Below are 13,431 nucleotides of genomic sequence, written 5' to 3'. Positions count from 1 at the left end.
TGCGAATTATGTTAGTGTTGTGATGTGAGCAGATGTGTACGCAGATGACACGGATGACACTTGGTGGAGTGGCTTGAGCATGTGTAAGATCTTACACCATGGGCTTGAGTGAGCTACTCAGATTAGCGCCAGCTGCTAAGCATGTGGGGGCGTCTCACCATTGTCAAAGCGGAAATTCCTGCAGCGCAACTCCATGAAGCGGAAATGCCAGAAGCGGAAATTTTGAAACCGGAAATGCGGGAACCGGATTTGGTGTGAGGGGGAAAATGTGGCACCCATCAAAGGTTGTCGCTACTTAAAAAAGTGGCGGTGGCGCATGGATCGAGGGGCTTTAGTCTTACCAACACACCGAAAGAGCCACATTGCAGAACCAAGCTGTACCATTGTGTCAGAAGTGCTATGTATTGTTATTTCAGGTGATGCGAACCATGCTATGGAAGAAGATCCGACCCTCGGTCTACTGCTACAACCTTTTTTTGCGCACGGTCCGTGAATGTGGTGTTGGACCACCAGAGATGTTTCAGGAGCTGCTGCTAGAATCTCTCCAACCTGGCAAGGCCAAACGGATCAGCAAGAAGAAGGGCAATGCCAAGGCCGACAGTATGCTTCGCATCGAGGCACTCTTGTCCGATGCCACAAGTGAAGGCCCCACCGAAGCTGCTAGATTCGGTGAGTACGACAGGGTTTATGAGAAAAACTAGTACTATCATCATAGAGCGTAGAAGCATATGTTGTATGATGCACACAAATTAAAAAAATTTTGTGGGCATTGTTTTTAGAGGCTGAAGCCTGTCTACTGCTTTACATCTTGTGCTTTCACAGCCTCCTGTGTTACAATGAGCAGCCTTCTCTTCACTCGTCCATAACACTCAGGAATACTCCCATGATAGAAAGGTGTTTGAAAACACATTTCATTGCCTTTGAATAAATACCAATGGTTTATGATGACTTGCTTCCTGAAATGTATTGGCCACTTGAGTGCAGGGCAGCACAGCCCTGGACATTCTGGAAATGGGGTGGAATGTCGAGTGGAGGGACATTCTAGAATGCAAAGAGGAAGCTTTACCTCAGTAGCTCCTATCTGGATACACGGGAAAGAACTTATTTAGCTCAGCATTCCTACACCTCATACCTTGTACAAAAAGTCAAGTTAGATCCTTTACAGTTATAGCACTTATGACGCTTTCATGAACTACTCAAGTATATGCGTCTTCCGTACCATAATTTATTTATTTATTTAGTTTACCCTACAGGCTCGGAGGAGCATTGGGTAGGGGTTGAGAAGTTACAGAAAAATGACAATAATTAAGGCAGAAATGGAATTACATAGTAGGAGACACATATAAATTTGTATGTTGGAAATAAAGGAACAGTGGTAAACATTGAAAAAAAAAAAAAACCAAGTCAAGGGAATACAGTACAACACAAAACAAAGTCGAAAAAGGATACAAAGGCGAGTACAATACAAAGTCATAAAACATAGCCAAGTGAACATGTGAAGCTCCAAATGCTCACGAAATTTGGCAGGATCTTTTAAGGAAACAATATCATTTGGAAGGCTATTCCGTAGTGCGATGGTGCGCGGTAATGCAGAGTCATTGAATGACTGTGTGTGGCCAAAAATGTTCCTGAAACTGAGATTATTATGAAGTCGAATAGATGTGCGAGATGGGAATTGCCAGCGAAAAATGGCTGGACCACGAGTTATAGTAGTATTCATGAAAGAGGCATAGAAGGGCAACAGAGTGGCGGGAATCTAAGACAGGAAGGGAAATGTCACATTTAATTTGGGTAATGCTAGATTGACGACTGTAATTAGCAGTTATAAAGCGGGCAGCATGATTTTGGATGGATTCCAATTTATCTATGACGTATTGTTGATATAATAATAAGCTGGGAATAATACATATAATAAACTGGAAACAAACAATAGCCTATATATTGAACCTGCTATTCGGCAGATTACGCACGGAAATCATTTCAATATAGTGAAAGAATATACTCGTACAACCGGTGCCTTTGAGAATTCTTTCTTTCCTAGAACAGTCAGTGAGTGGAGCGCACTTCCTGCTGATACTGCGGAATGCCCGACTGTCGATGGTCTTTTATCAAAATTGAGGCGCCGTCTTTAATCGGCTCGCATGCTGTGCTTAGCGTTTTTCGTCCGTGTGGTTTAATATGTCTGCTTTTATTCTCACTGTTCTTCTATATACTTGTTCTATACTTGTTTCTTTTGTATTTCTTTATCGGAATGCGGAATGACTGATTTTCTAGTGTTTGAATCAAATTGAACCGTAGCTTTTAACCTGTTCACCTGTGGTGTTCCTATAGTGCTCATTATTTTCGTGCATTTGATTTCATATATACGTGCTCTTTTATTTTTTTCTTCTTTTTCGGCACATTTACTGTATGAACAGTGTACCGATGTGCAGGTCACTCGACCCACTTTTTTGGCCACAGGCCAACTCCTTGAGCAGGCTGATTATGTCTGATTTTTTTATATTGACGTCTTGTTAGACTGATTCTTTTTTTTTTCTATTATGTATTCTTTTACTTAATTCACGTATTGTTAAGCTGGTTCTTTTTTCCATTATGCAATTTTGCTCTTTTACTATGTACGTCGCACTCCTGTCTAAGGCCTTCTGGCAGTAATTCTGAAATAAATAAATAAATAAATTCATTGGACAGAATTTAATTAGGTTTGTTGTATGCAAAACAAAAAGTAGGTTTTTTGCACTTAAAAGAAAGCACTAAGATCTACTAATTGTAGGGAGTGTACTTTTGATTCAGATCAGTTACCTTACAAAAATTGTTAAATATTGCAAAATTAAAAAAAAAAAAGACATCAAGCTCACATTCTTGTAGCATAAGAATTAAAGGTGACAGAGTCAAACCTACTGATAACGACATTCATGTAATCGATAAACGTTATACCCAAGTTGCATGAAAAAAGTAGAGACAAATATCCAATACATTTTAATTAGAAAGACAAAAGTACAGTCGAACCCACTTACAGCATTACCAATTTTAACAATTCTCGGATGTAACAATAAGTAGTCAATACATCGTCAACTTTTGTCTGTTCTATAGCGAAATAAGCCATTTACTACAATGTTACGATGCCGCATTATCAGTTATAACAACTAAATATGGTAACTGGGTGTGTGCACTGGAAGAGCACAAAATCCTGGCGAAACAAAAAAGAATGTGAGACACCGCATTCGCCTGCGTGTTGCACACCTTTGCCACTCCCTTTTTTAGTGCCTTGTACCCCAACAGGGCATGCTTCTGTCACATCGCCCTATGCATCGCCAGCCTTGCGTGCCCCTCTCCTGTTTTCCTTCCACCCCCAGTCAATTGTACTAGCATCGGAGAAGTGGAAGCGAGATGGGAGAGAAGTGTGTGAGGCTGGCGATGCGACCAAGTCGAGCCATGTGCGCGGCACAGATGTAGGTGTGGCATTGTGGCATCTTTTTCTTTTTCTTCACGAGGATTTTTCTTTTTTTCTTTCAGCGCTCACAGCCAGTAGCCAGATTTAATTGCTATAACTGATAATGTAGCATGGGAGCATTGCAATAAACAGTTTATTTTGCTATAAAACACTTACAAAAGTTTACGCACCATTGGAGGCTCGTTCTTATATCCGATATATATTGTTAAAACCAATATCATTATAAGTAAGTTTCACTGTATCATAATTCTATAACCTGCTTCCGCGAGACATTGGAAGTAGACAGAATTGATGTACTTTTATACACCTCTCTGAAATGCATGAATAATTTGTGCGTAGGATTTTCGCAAGGCCCTCATAAACATTATAATACAGTGAAGTCGTGATAATTTGAAATCTCTTGATTCTAATTGACGGATACTTCGAACTGCACTGTTGGTCCCGGCAAATGCCTTTGTATTTGAATAAAGAAGAACTCCCGTGAATTTGAACTAAAAAAACATTGTTGCGGTTATTTTGAACAATATGTCTCGCACCCATGGGCCATTTTTCGGAAAAAGCTACCCTAATGTTGTGTACTGTAAGGGAAGCGGAGATCTAACCGAGGTGCCCTCCTTTCCCATACAGCTTAATAAAAGAAGCAGGAAGGGGCCTCCGAGCATGTGCTTGGTTGTGTCACCACGCCTTCACCTGCCTCCCCACATCCTAGCGCACCATGTGCTCACCTGTGGCTGACTTCCATTGAGCACGCTCCCTGCTCGTAGTGCGTGCTTGATTGAACCTCCAACACTGAACATGCAGGAGGACAGCGTGCATCAAGCCACCATCCTTCTCGCCTCACCCTCACATATTTTTCCTTGCACCCACAGCAAACAGCCGGCAAGGTGCTATCTTATCGCACTTGGACCACGCTTGGGCTTTATAAGGAAGCTAGGCTTCCTCATGCACATGTCATAGTCCACTAATAGAAGAGAGAGAAGACTTTTTCAATGCACGCCCAGTGACTTTTTGGTTTTGCATGCTGTGTCACGTACTCGATCGGGCACTATATTTGACAGAGCTCTCTTTAGTTTGAACTCCATTTTATTCAAATAAATTTTCAGTCTCCATGGAGTTCGAATTAACGAGATTCTACTGTAATTTCCTGGGATCCGTAAACTCAGTTATCATATTTGCCAGCTTCAGATGCTCCAACAGATGCAGCTTACAGAACTGTGATATCTCTTTCTGGTGCAGAGTTATGGATTTGTAAACTTTGCACTTTAATATTTGTGAACTTGCCAATTTCTCTGAATTATTGTAAAAGCCATGGGGCCCTTAATAAAAATTCTTCCTTCCAACAGTCTGTGTCTCTGAAATTCAACAAATTACATTCGAAATGGTTTGAGCTGCTGTCTAATGAGAGTGATTCAAGATGAAGTCTCATTTTAGACCACTGCCTCTTGCACGATGTTTGCAAATGGTTAGCGACAATATGGTGTACTGGAATAGGGCAGTGTATCGTCCATACAGCAAAACAATGGGAGAACGGGGGATGCTTCTGCGATGACGCCACCAGTAGGGCTCTGCGATCGACCGGCGTGCCTAGCATACGAAACTTAAACATGTTTTGTAAACCTTTCTGCATTCATAAACTAAATTACTCTCAAAACAATGGAAATTAATATAATTCACAAAAAATAAACACTACAAACTGTTAGGATACATCAATAACAGCATCTAAGCTTGCATGTTTCCAACCACAGATCATGCAGTGTTCCTGATCATCTGCTCAGCCTTTCGGTCGCAGAAAACAAACAAACACTCGTTTACTTGTTCCGTTCGGTAAGCAAACACATGTTTTTAGTATTTAGAAACGCCTGACGATAAGAAGCCTGGAAGGAGCACCTGCACTGTGCCTGGTGGGTTGCATAGGATTTCTTTCGTGTTGTATCAGCCAGAAAAGGGGTTGCCAGGTTTCACTGAAGAAAACAAACAAACGTGTATGCACACACAGACACACGCACACCAAAGATATTTACAAATCCAGCACTTACTGTGCACATAAAAAATGTGCGAACATGGCAGGAAAAACAACAGGAAGCAATTGGCGAGCTTCGTACCTACATGCATGACCTCCGCAACAGTCATAACTGTGATTCCCGGAGGCCCTGTGTTGCACCATTATTTTTCCTCTTGCCAGCACTGACTCCAAGCTGCAGCGACAGGTGGCACTGCAGTAGACTGGCGTGGCGTGCTCCAGCACCCCCAGCCGTCATCGCAAAAAGAGGCACATTTTCGCCGCCGGATGGCACACTGCCCTATTCCATTACACCATAGCGATAATATCTATTTGACTCGCAGCCAAGCCATTACTTTCCTACCCCACATGCAGGCTGTGGACACGAGTTGCTTTCCTATGTTTCTCATTTCCCTGGGGAGTCTCGGAGTTCTTACAAGGGCATCTCAAACTTTTTATAGCTCAAACAGAAAAGGATGCCTCAGAACGAGTTTTTGATACCAAAGAAGTGGAAGAGTTGCCGTCTGGTAGCTCTGGAAAGACAGCAACCTCAGCAAGCCTGGCCACTTTGCCGAACCTGCTCTCGCCAAGCTTCAAGCACACTGGCGAAATTGTGGGACTAGGAAAAGTCACTGAACCTTACCACAGGTGAATCTTCTTGGTACTTTGATAGAGTGTGATTTCTCCTCACCTTTTTTTTTTTTAAATGTTGCCTCGCTTGTTAACAGTTATGTATCTAACTAAGCACATCAAGAACGCAGTGCAGTTTTATGTTCTTGAATACTAGTACTGTAACACATAGATGAAAAAATTCTAAAAATGATGTCTGTCAGAGAAAGGCTGTTTGCACGATTATTGTGCCTGATGCCTCAAATGAGGCACGTATCACTGCTTTTGTGACCTGACAGCAAAGCATATTAATAAAACATGATGCAGCCCACCATCGTCCAATATGCATGAGAGTAAGATGCACTTGAAACTTGATTATTTTTATGCAAAAACCAGGTATTTTGTTAAATGCTGTTTCGGATTTATGTGCACTGAAATGTAACAGATATAGCCATGTCATGATGGGCTCCTTCATTCTCCAATGTACCAGACTCCTAATGATTGGTGGAGTGAAGGGGATGATGGACCACTTTCGAGACATGTCAGTGTGTCCAGATGCCAAGACCATCACGCTGCTGCTGGACTGCATTCCCAACAACTGTGATGCTGAGATAGATCTGATCGCTGAAGCCGACAAGATTGGTGTCAAGCTGGATGTCGATTTCTTCAACATGCTCATCAAGCGCAGGGCTTTTCGCTTGGAAAAGGAAACAGCCAAGGTCAGTCACTACTATCACCATCACCAATTGCAGATGGACGTTAACAGCTTTTGCTTGTTCACTAGACAAACGTAAAAGTTCATTTATCCCCTTTAGGCACAGTGTGCACAAATGTGCATGCCTGGATGGTACATCAAAAATAAAAGCACTGATGAAAAAACATTCTTGGAACACTTCTTTTGGAACCTCTTCTGCCATTCGGATAATGTATGTAAAATGCTTTAGTAAGTTTGTAATCGTGTTGTGGGTTCACTTCTTGCTTTGTTTTTACATTGCAAGTTTTTACAGCAGGCATATTTTACAGATGGCTGCATAGCTGCTTTCCAAGCATGCTAGGCATGAAATAGTTCATGTTCTCATATTTGAAGTTCCTGCAAAGAGTACTAGCATGGAATCCGCAATATGTTAGCTTGAAAAATCTCACTGAACATTGAAAATTTTTGGTCCGTTCTGTAGCTGCAAGCTTTTCATAATTCTGAAGATGCAAGAAATGTGGTGAAATTAATTTTCAATGAACGAAATTGATTGGCACTTAAAGATGTGTATAGGGGGTACGCACTGAGCTTGATCTGCGAGGTGGCAACAGCGTTGCCGGGGCCATGTTTATGGTTGCGTCGGTTGCGGAACATTGGGAAAATACCAGCTGTCTCTCTCTCGGGACCATCTGATCCTAACTTTGGGCCTGGGAAAACCGAGAAAACCGGTAATTCTCAGGAATTTTGAATACTCTGGAAATACTCAGGGGAAACTAAGGTAATTTGTGCTTCTATCAGGGAAAATTAGCCGTAATTTTATTGAAAGGCAGCGAAAGTCGCGATAAGGCTGGCTGGAGTAACAGCGAGGAATCGTAATGAATCGTCTTTGATGCCATGTCGTCGGCTGGAGGAGTTCGCCAGTGTACAGTCAACGACCGATTTTCCGGACGCCCAATTTTTGGCAGATGCCTGATAATTCGGACAGAGTCAATGTGTAAGAACGTCTGAAATTTCGGACGCTAGAGCCCTTCGCCTTCCAATTTTCTGGACTTTTTGCCATGACCGCAGGACCGGGACAGTCTTAATCAAAGCCGCCATCGCCGCCATTTTGATCTCGCCGCCTCGAACTGGCACTCTCGCACGCAAATCCGCTGGCAGCTGAGCCACCGCTGCGACAACGCTAGGCCTAGCTGCTTCGGCATTCGCCATTAAAGGGACACTAAAGGCAAAGACTAAGTCGACATGGACTGTTTAAATACAATTCCACAAACCTTGCAATGCTTGTTTCATGCCAAGAAAAGACTTAGTTTAGGAGAAAATTGCACGTGAAGGGTCCAAATACCTTATTCAAAATTCAACTCTCCTGCCACCCAACCGAAGGATTGGGGACGTTGCATACACCATCACTACCCTTTGCTACCATCTGTGAGTAAAACGGCACCTGACAGACAGCGACACTGAGCCAAGGCACAGTGGTGGATTCGCCACTGCAACTGCTTCTTGGTCAAGTGGCTTAGACTGTTCGGGCATCCCGCAACATTACATGGAAGTTGAATTCTCTGCTACTTGCAGTTGTGCAAGTTTCGCGAGCCAGCAAAACCAGCGCAGCACTATGCGATCACTAAAGTACTGAAACGCGAAAGCGTGGGCAGCGCGGAGTCGAGCTTAAACAAAACATTTCGACCGCCCCCGTCGTTGTCAATGGTAACTTCACTTAGGATTTTTTTTTTCTAAACATGAAATGGAACTGGACAAGTAGCATTTTATTTCATCTGATAATACAATACGAGGATGTTTTTTGAAACAAGTAGTTGAGTACTAGTGACAGAATTTAACTGAAGAGTGCTTTCATCATCGGGCAAGTAATTGAATGTTCCGGGTGAGTCTCTAAGCATGTCGTGCATTTACCTCAATTTCTCGATTATTAAAGGGACACTAAAGGAAAATACTACGTCAAACTAAAGTGATGGATTAGTGCTCGAGAATCTTAAGGAATCAATATTATTGTGAACAGAGCCTTAATAATTGAGAAATTGAGGTAAATGATTAGAGACTCCCCCGGGACATTCAAGCACTTGCCCGATGACGAAAGCACTCTTCAGTCAAATTCTGTCACTAGTACTGAACTACTTGTTTAAAAAAACATCCTCGTATTGTATTATCAGATGGAATAAAATGCTACTTGTCCAGTTCCATTTCATGTTTAGAAAAAAAAAATCCTCAGTGAAGTTACCATTGACAACGACGCGGGCGGTCGAAATGTTTCGTTTTAGCTCGACTCCGTGCTGTCCATGCTTCCGCGTTTCAGTACTTTCCTGATCGTGTAGTGCTGCGCTGGTTTTTCTGGCTCGTGAAACTTGCACAAACTGCAAGTAGCAGATAATTCAACTTCCATGTGAAGTTGCAGGATGGCCGAGCTAGAAGAACCCGAACTGTCTACGGCACTTGACCAAAAAGAAGCTGCAGCTGCGAATCCGCCATTTTGCTCACCGATGGCAGCAAAGGGCAGCGATGGCGTATGCAACGTCACCACTCCCCCAGTTGGGTGGCGGGAGATTTTAATTTTGAAATAGCTATTCGGAGCCTTCGGATACAATTTTCTCATAAGCACAAGCAAGTCTTTTCTTGGCACGAAACAAGCGTTGCGAGGTTTCTGGAATGGTATTTAAACAGTCCACGTCGACTAAGTATTTGCCTTTAGTGTCCCTTTAAGGGTCTGCTCGCGATAATATTGACGTCTCAGAGATTCTTAAGCGCTTATCTATCACTTTAGCTTGACTTAATATTTGCCTTAACAGAGAGAGTGTAAGAGTGGGGTTGAAGATTAATATGCAGAAGAACTAAGATAATGATGAATAGCCGGGCAAAGGAACAAGAGTTCAGGATTGCCATTCAGCCCCTAGAGTCTCTGAAAGAGTATGTTCACCTAAGTCAATTAACCACAAGGAACCCTGATCATGAGAAGGAAATTCATAGAAGAATAAAAATGGGTTGGATCACATACTGCAGACATCGTGAGCTCCTGACTGGGAGCTTACCGTTATCATTGAAAAGGAAGGTGTACAATCAGTGCATTTCACCAGGGCTGGCATATGGGGCAGAGCCTTGGAGACTGACAAAGAAGCTTGAGAACAAGTTAAGGACCACGCAAAGAGCGATGGAACGAAGATTGCTAGGCATAACGTTAAGAGACAGAAAGAGAGCGGTATGAATCAGAGAGCAAACAGGTATAGACGATATTCTAATTGACATCAAGAGAAAAAAATAGAGCTGGGCAGGTCATGTAATGCACCGGTTAGATAACCGTTGGACCATTAGGGTTACAGAATAGATACCAAGAGAAGAGAAACGCGGTCGAGGACGGCAGAAATTAGGAAATTCGCGGACGCTAGTTGGAGTCGGCTGGCGCAGTACAGGGGTAATTGGAGATCGTAGGGAGAGGCTGTCGTCCTGCAGTGGACATAGTACAGGCTGCTTAGTACAGGCTGCATAGCAGCAGCAGCAGCAGCAGCATGGGAAGGTGTTGGTCTTGTTTTACAGGGAGGGAGTGGTTGTGGAATCGAAGACTGTGGCCGCTTGGTTTGTGGGACCTCGAGCTAGCCTGTCCGCGACCTCGTTACCTCCAGCCCCGAGTGCCCTGGGGCACACGTAATTGAGTGTTTGAGGGAGGAATCTGTAACCAGTGAACAATGAATTAGTCATGAATCTAGCTAATTTTTGAGGTATTCTGTCTGCTTGAAGGAGCCGACGGTGTAGCCGACGAGTCGGTGACTACTTGTAGTTCTCGGTTGGTTGCGTCCGCGTATTGAACAGCCAGCATGATCACCGCAGCTTCCACTTCTGTGACTGTACAGTGTGGAATGGAGATACTGGAGACTTTTGTGTAAGAAAAGTCCACCACCATGGCTTCTGCTGCATTCGATGTACCCTGATATAGGGCAGCGTCAACGTAGACCGTCTTCGGACTCCGTCCCACTGTATGTTTGAGATGGTCGACATGGGCATTTCTTGTGCCTTCAGTGTGGGTTTGAGACATGTTTTTTAGGAGCGGGGCCACATGTACTCTGGCCTGGTATGGTGTAGGAATGTTCGTGGTCAGCTGGATGGTGCCAATGTCCGCCGGGTAGCCGATGCGGTTGAGGATGTGTTGGCCTTTCGCTGTGGAAAGGAGGCGTTCTCTCTGGGACAGGAGGACTGCCTCTTGAATTTCTTCGAAAGTGTTGTGTAGTCCCATAGCTTCCAAGCTCACATTGGATGTGTATGGTGGAAAACCAAGGGCATTCTTGTAGGCTACGCGTATCATCGCATTGATTTTGTTGAGGTCTGCTTGGAGCAGGGTGAGGTAGGGGAGCCTGTAGGAGAGGCGGCTGATGACCAGTGCCTGTACCAGACGGATTGTGTCTTCCTCCCACAAGCCTTTTCTGTTTCTGGCCACCAGGCGGATCATCTTAGAGATCTGCTGTGTTGTAGTCTTGAGCAGTTGGAGTGTGGGGTTGGCCTTTCCGTTGCTCTGCAGCCAGAGACCCAGGATCCGCATGAGTGGTACTTCCCGGATTGGGACCCCTTGTAGGAGGATGCTCGGGTTGCCTGGTGATTTGTAGTGGTGTCCCCCTATGGGCGGATAACTTCGGATTTGTCAGGTGAACAGCGGAGCCCACACCGAATGGCCTCGGTTTCGACGCAGATTGCGGCCGCTTGGAGTGTGTCTTCCTTCTCAGCTAGGGAGCCGGTGTTTGTCCAGATCGTAATGTCGTCTGCATACAGGGTGTATCCGATGTTTGGGACTTGTTGCAGAGCCCTTGCGACTCCGATCATGGTGATGTTGAATAGGAGCAGGGAGATGATCGATCCATGTGACGTGCCCTTGTTGAGCATGTCTTGAGGGTCGGATCTCATGTCACCCATTCCTATTGTTGCCGTTCGGCTGGGCAGAAAGGTCTTGATATTTTGGAAGGTGCGCTCGCCGCAGTTGAGATTGCTGAGCTCCGAGAGGATGGCCTCGTGAGACACGTTATCAAACGCGCTTTTGAGATTCAGTGCCATAATGAGGTGTTCGCCACACCTCCAGATGTTTGGAGAGAACCTCCTCCTTCAGGAGAAAGAAGGCGTCTTGCGTCGACAAGCCCTACTGGAAGCCAATCATAGAGGGATGAAAAAGATTGTCTTCTGTGTAGTGTTGGAGGCGCATCTGGACGACTCGCTCGTAGAGCTTGCCCAGGCACGATGTGAGAGATATAGGTCGTAGTGCTTCAATTGCCAGCTTCTTGCCTGGTTTCGGAATCACTATGATCTCCGAGTTTTTCCACTCGGAGGGAATTTCATTCTTCTCCCAGAGCGAGTCATTGAGGTACTTGGTGAGGTCCCTGATCTGTGCCTTGCTCAGGTTGCGGATCATTGCGTTCTTAATTCTGTCTGCTCCCGTAGCCGTGTTTCGGGTGCATGATCGGACGGCGGCGTACACCTCAGGCTCAGAGGTGTGAGCGTCGGGTACAGGATTTTCCTTGCCCTGCTAGGTCGCAGTGCACGGTGGGGCGGTACTAGTACCGATACATTATGCCGCCGAAGCAAAACGTGATGCCCACATCGCGCCGCCTGCAGCAGTGTACCGGAATAAGAACCGGGCGCGCCGTTGTTTTCACGTGAGACGGGCGGGTATATACTGTTCTCAATCACGCGTGCCTCATGCCTTTTCTTGTTCACATGGGATATAGTGGCCGGAAAACGTATACGATTGCAGTCTGCAGCATTGAACGGCAGCGCATTTTGGTTATCGCCTATTAAACGCGTACACTATATGGTTCCGACAGCAGCACACGCGTTGAACAGATAGGCGAAGATGCTCATCGCAAAAGGATTGGCGGTGATAGCTGTGAATGCTGCGTGTGACGACCCCGGAGAAGATTTGCTGGTACCGAAATGAAAAACTGAATTGGCGCCGGCGTTTTGACATAACGGGCGGGCGAGTATTGCGGTGAAGCTGCTGCGGTGGGTGGGCAGCTAGGTATACACTGTTCTCGATCGCGCGCGCCTCGCGCATTTTCTTGTTTAGATGGAATCTAGTGGCCAGAAAACGTATCGTACGACCGCACTTTGGAGACGTGCTGAACGTTGGTGCCCAAAAATCGTGTTTCCAAGGAGCGTATGAACCGGCAAGAAAATGAGCATGACTCTATTGGGTCATTTTTTCTGTTCTCGATTGCGAGCCTTGGTGCCGCAAAAACGTATGCAACGGCAACGTATCAACAAGGTTCTACTTATTCCTTAATTATACACTCGTGAACCCGTCGTCTCCTCTCACAGTACGAGCACCAATATGCCTAATAATTGTACTGGCAGGCCTTCAGAGCTTTTTCAGTGGTGCCTGTGGCGATTTGAGCCCTTACCTCTCTCCCTACCATGGGGAAAATAGGTAATTGTTGTAGGTTACGCCAGATTTCTTTTTTTTTTTTTCTGAAGGAATTATTGCACTCAATATTTCATGTCACATAAACAGCAGGCAGAATGAATGCACTTTTCATGCATAAAAGTTTTATTAAGGAGATGTGTGTCATAAAAAAGATATATATTGCCAAACTCAAGATTGTGGGATAAAACTGAACAAAACTGTAAAGGCATGCTTGTATATATTAAAAAAAAATGTAACAATAATTATGAGACATACAAAATGTATTGCCGTCT

At 44.5% G+C, this 13,431-nt stretch overlaps 1 protein-coding gene across 2 annotated transcripts in view; it reads left to right on the top strand.

Annotated features, from left to right (window-relative positions):
• The window catches only part of LOC142589539 (pentatricopeptide repeat-containing protein 1, mitochondrial), a 58,530-nt gene that overhangs the window by 28,499 nt on the left and 16,600 nt on the right, over nt 1–13,431 (top strand). The window contains exons 5-8 of one of the 2 annotated variants that reach the window (XM_075700967.1): nt 417–669; nt 5,912–6,098; nt 6,550–6,778; nt 6,875–6,985. In XM_075700967.1, coding sequence (XP_075557082.1) covers nt 417–669; nt 5,912–6,098; nt 6,550–6,778; nt 6,875–6,985 — 780 coding nt within the window. The remainder of the gene's footprint in view (nt 1–416; nt 670–5,911; nt 6,099–6,549; nt 6,779–6,874; nt 6,986–13,431) is intronic. The other variant, XM_075700968.1, reaches the window with a different exon arrangement.

The sequence above is a fragment of the Dermacentor variabilis genome, chromosome 8 (assembly GCF_050947875.1).
Source record: "Dermacentor variabilis isolate Ectoservices chromosome 8, ASM5094787v1, whole genome shotgun sequence".
NCBI classification, from domain to species: Eukaryota; Metazoa; Arthropoda; class Arachnida; order Ixodida; family Ixodidae; genus Dermacentor; species Dermacentor variabilis.
The sequence above is the reverse complement of the archived record's forward strand: the minus strand, read 5'-3'. Positions and strand labels throughout refer to the sequence as shown.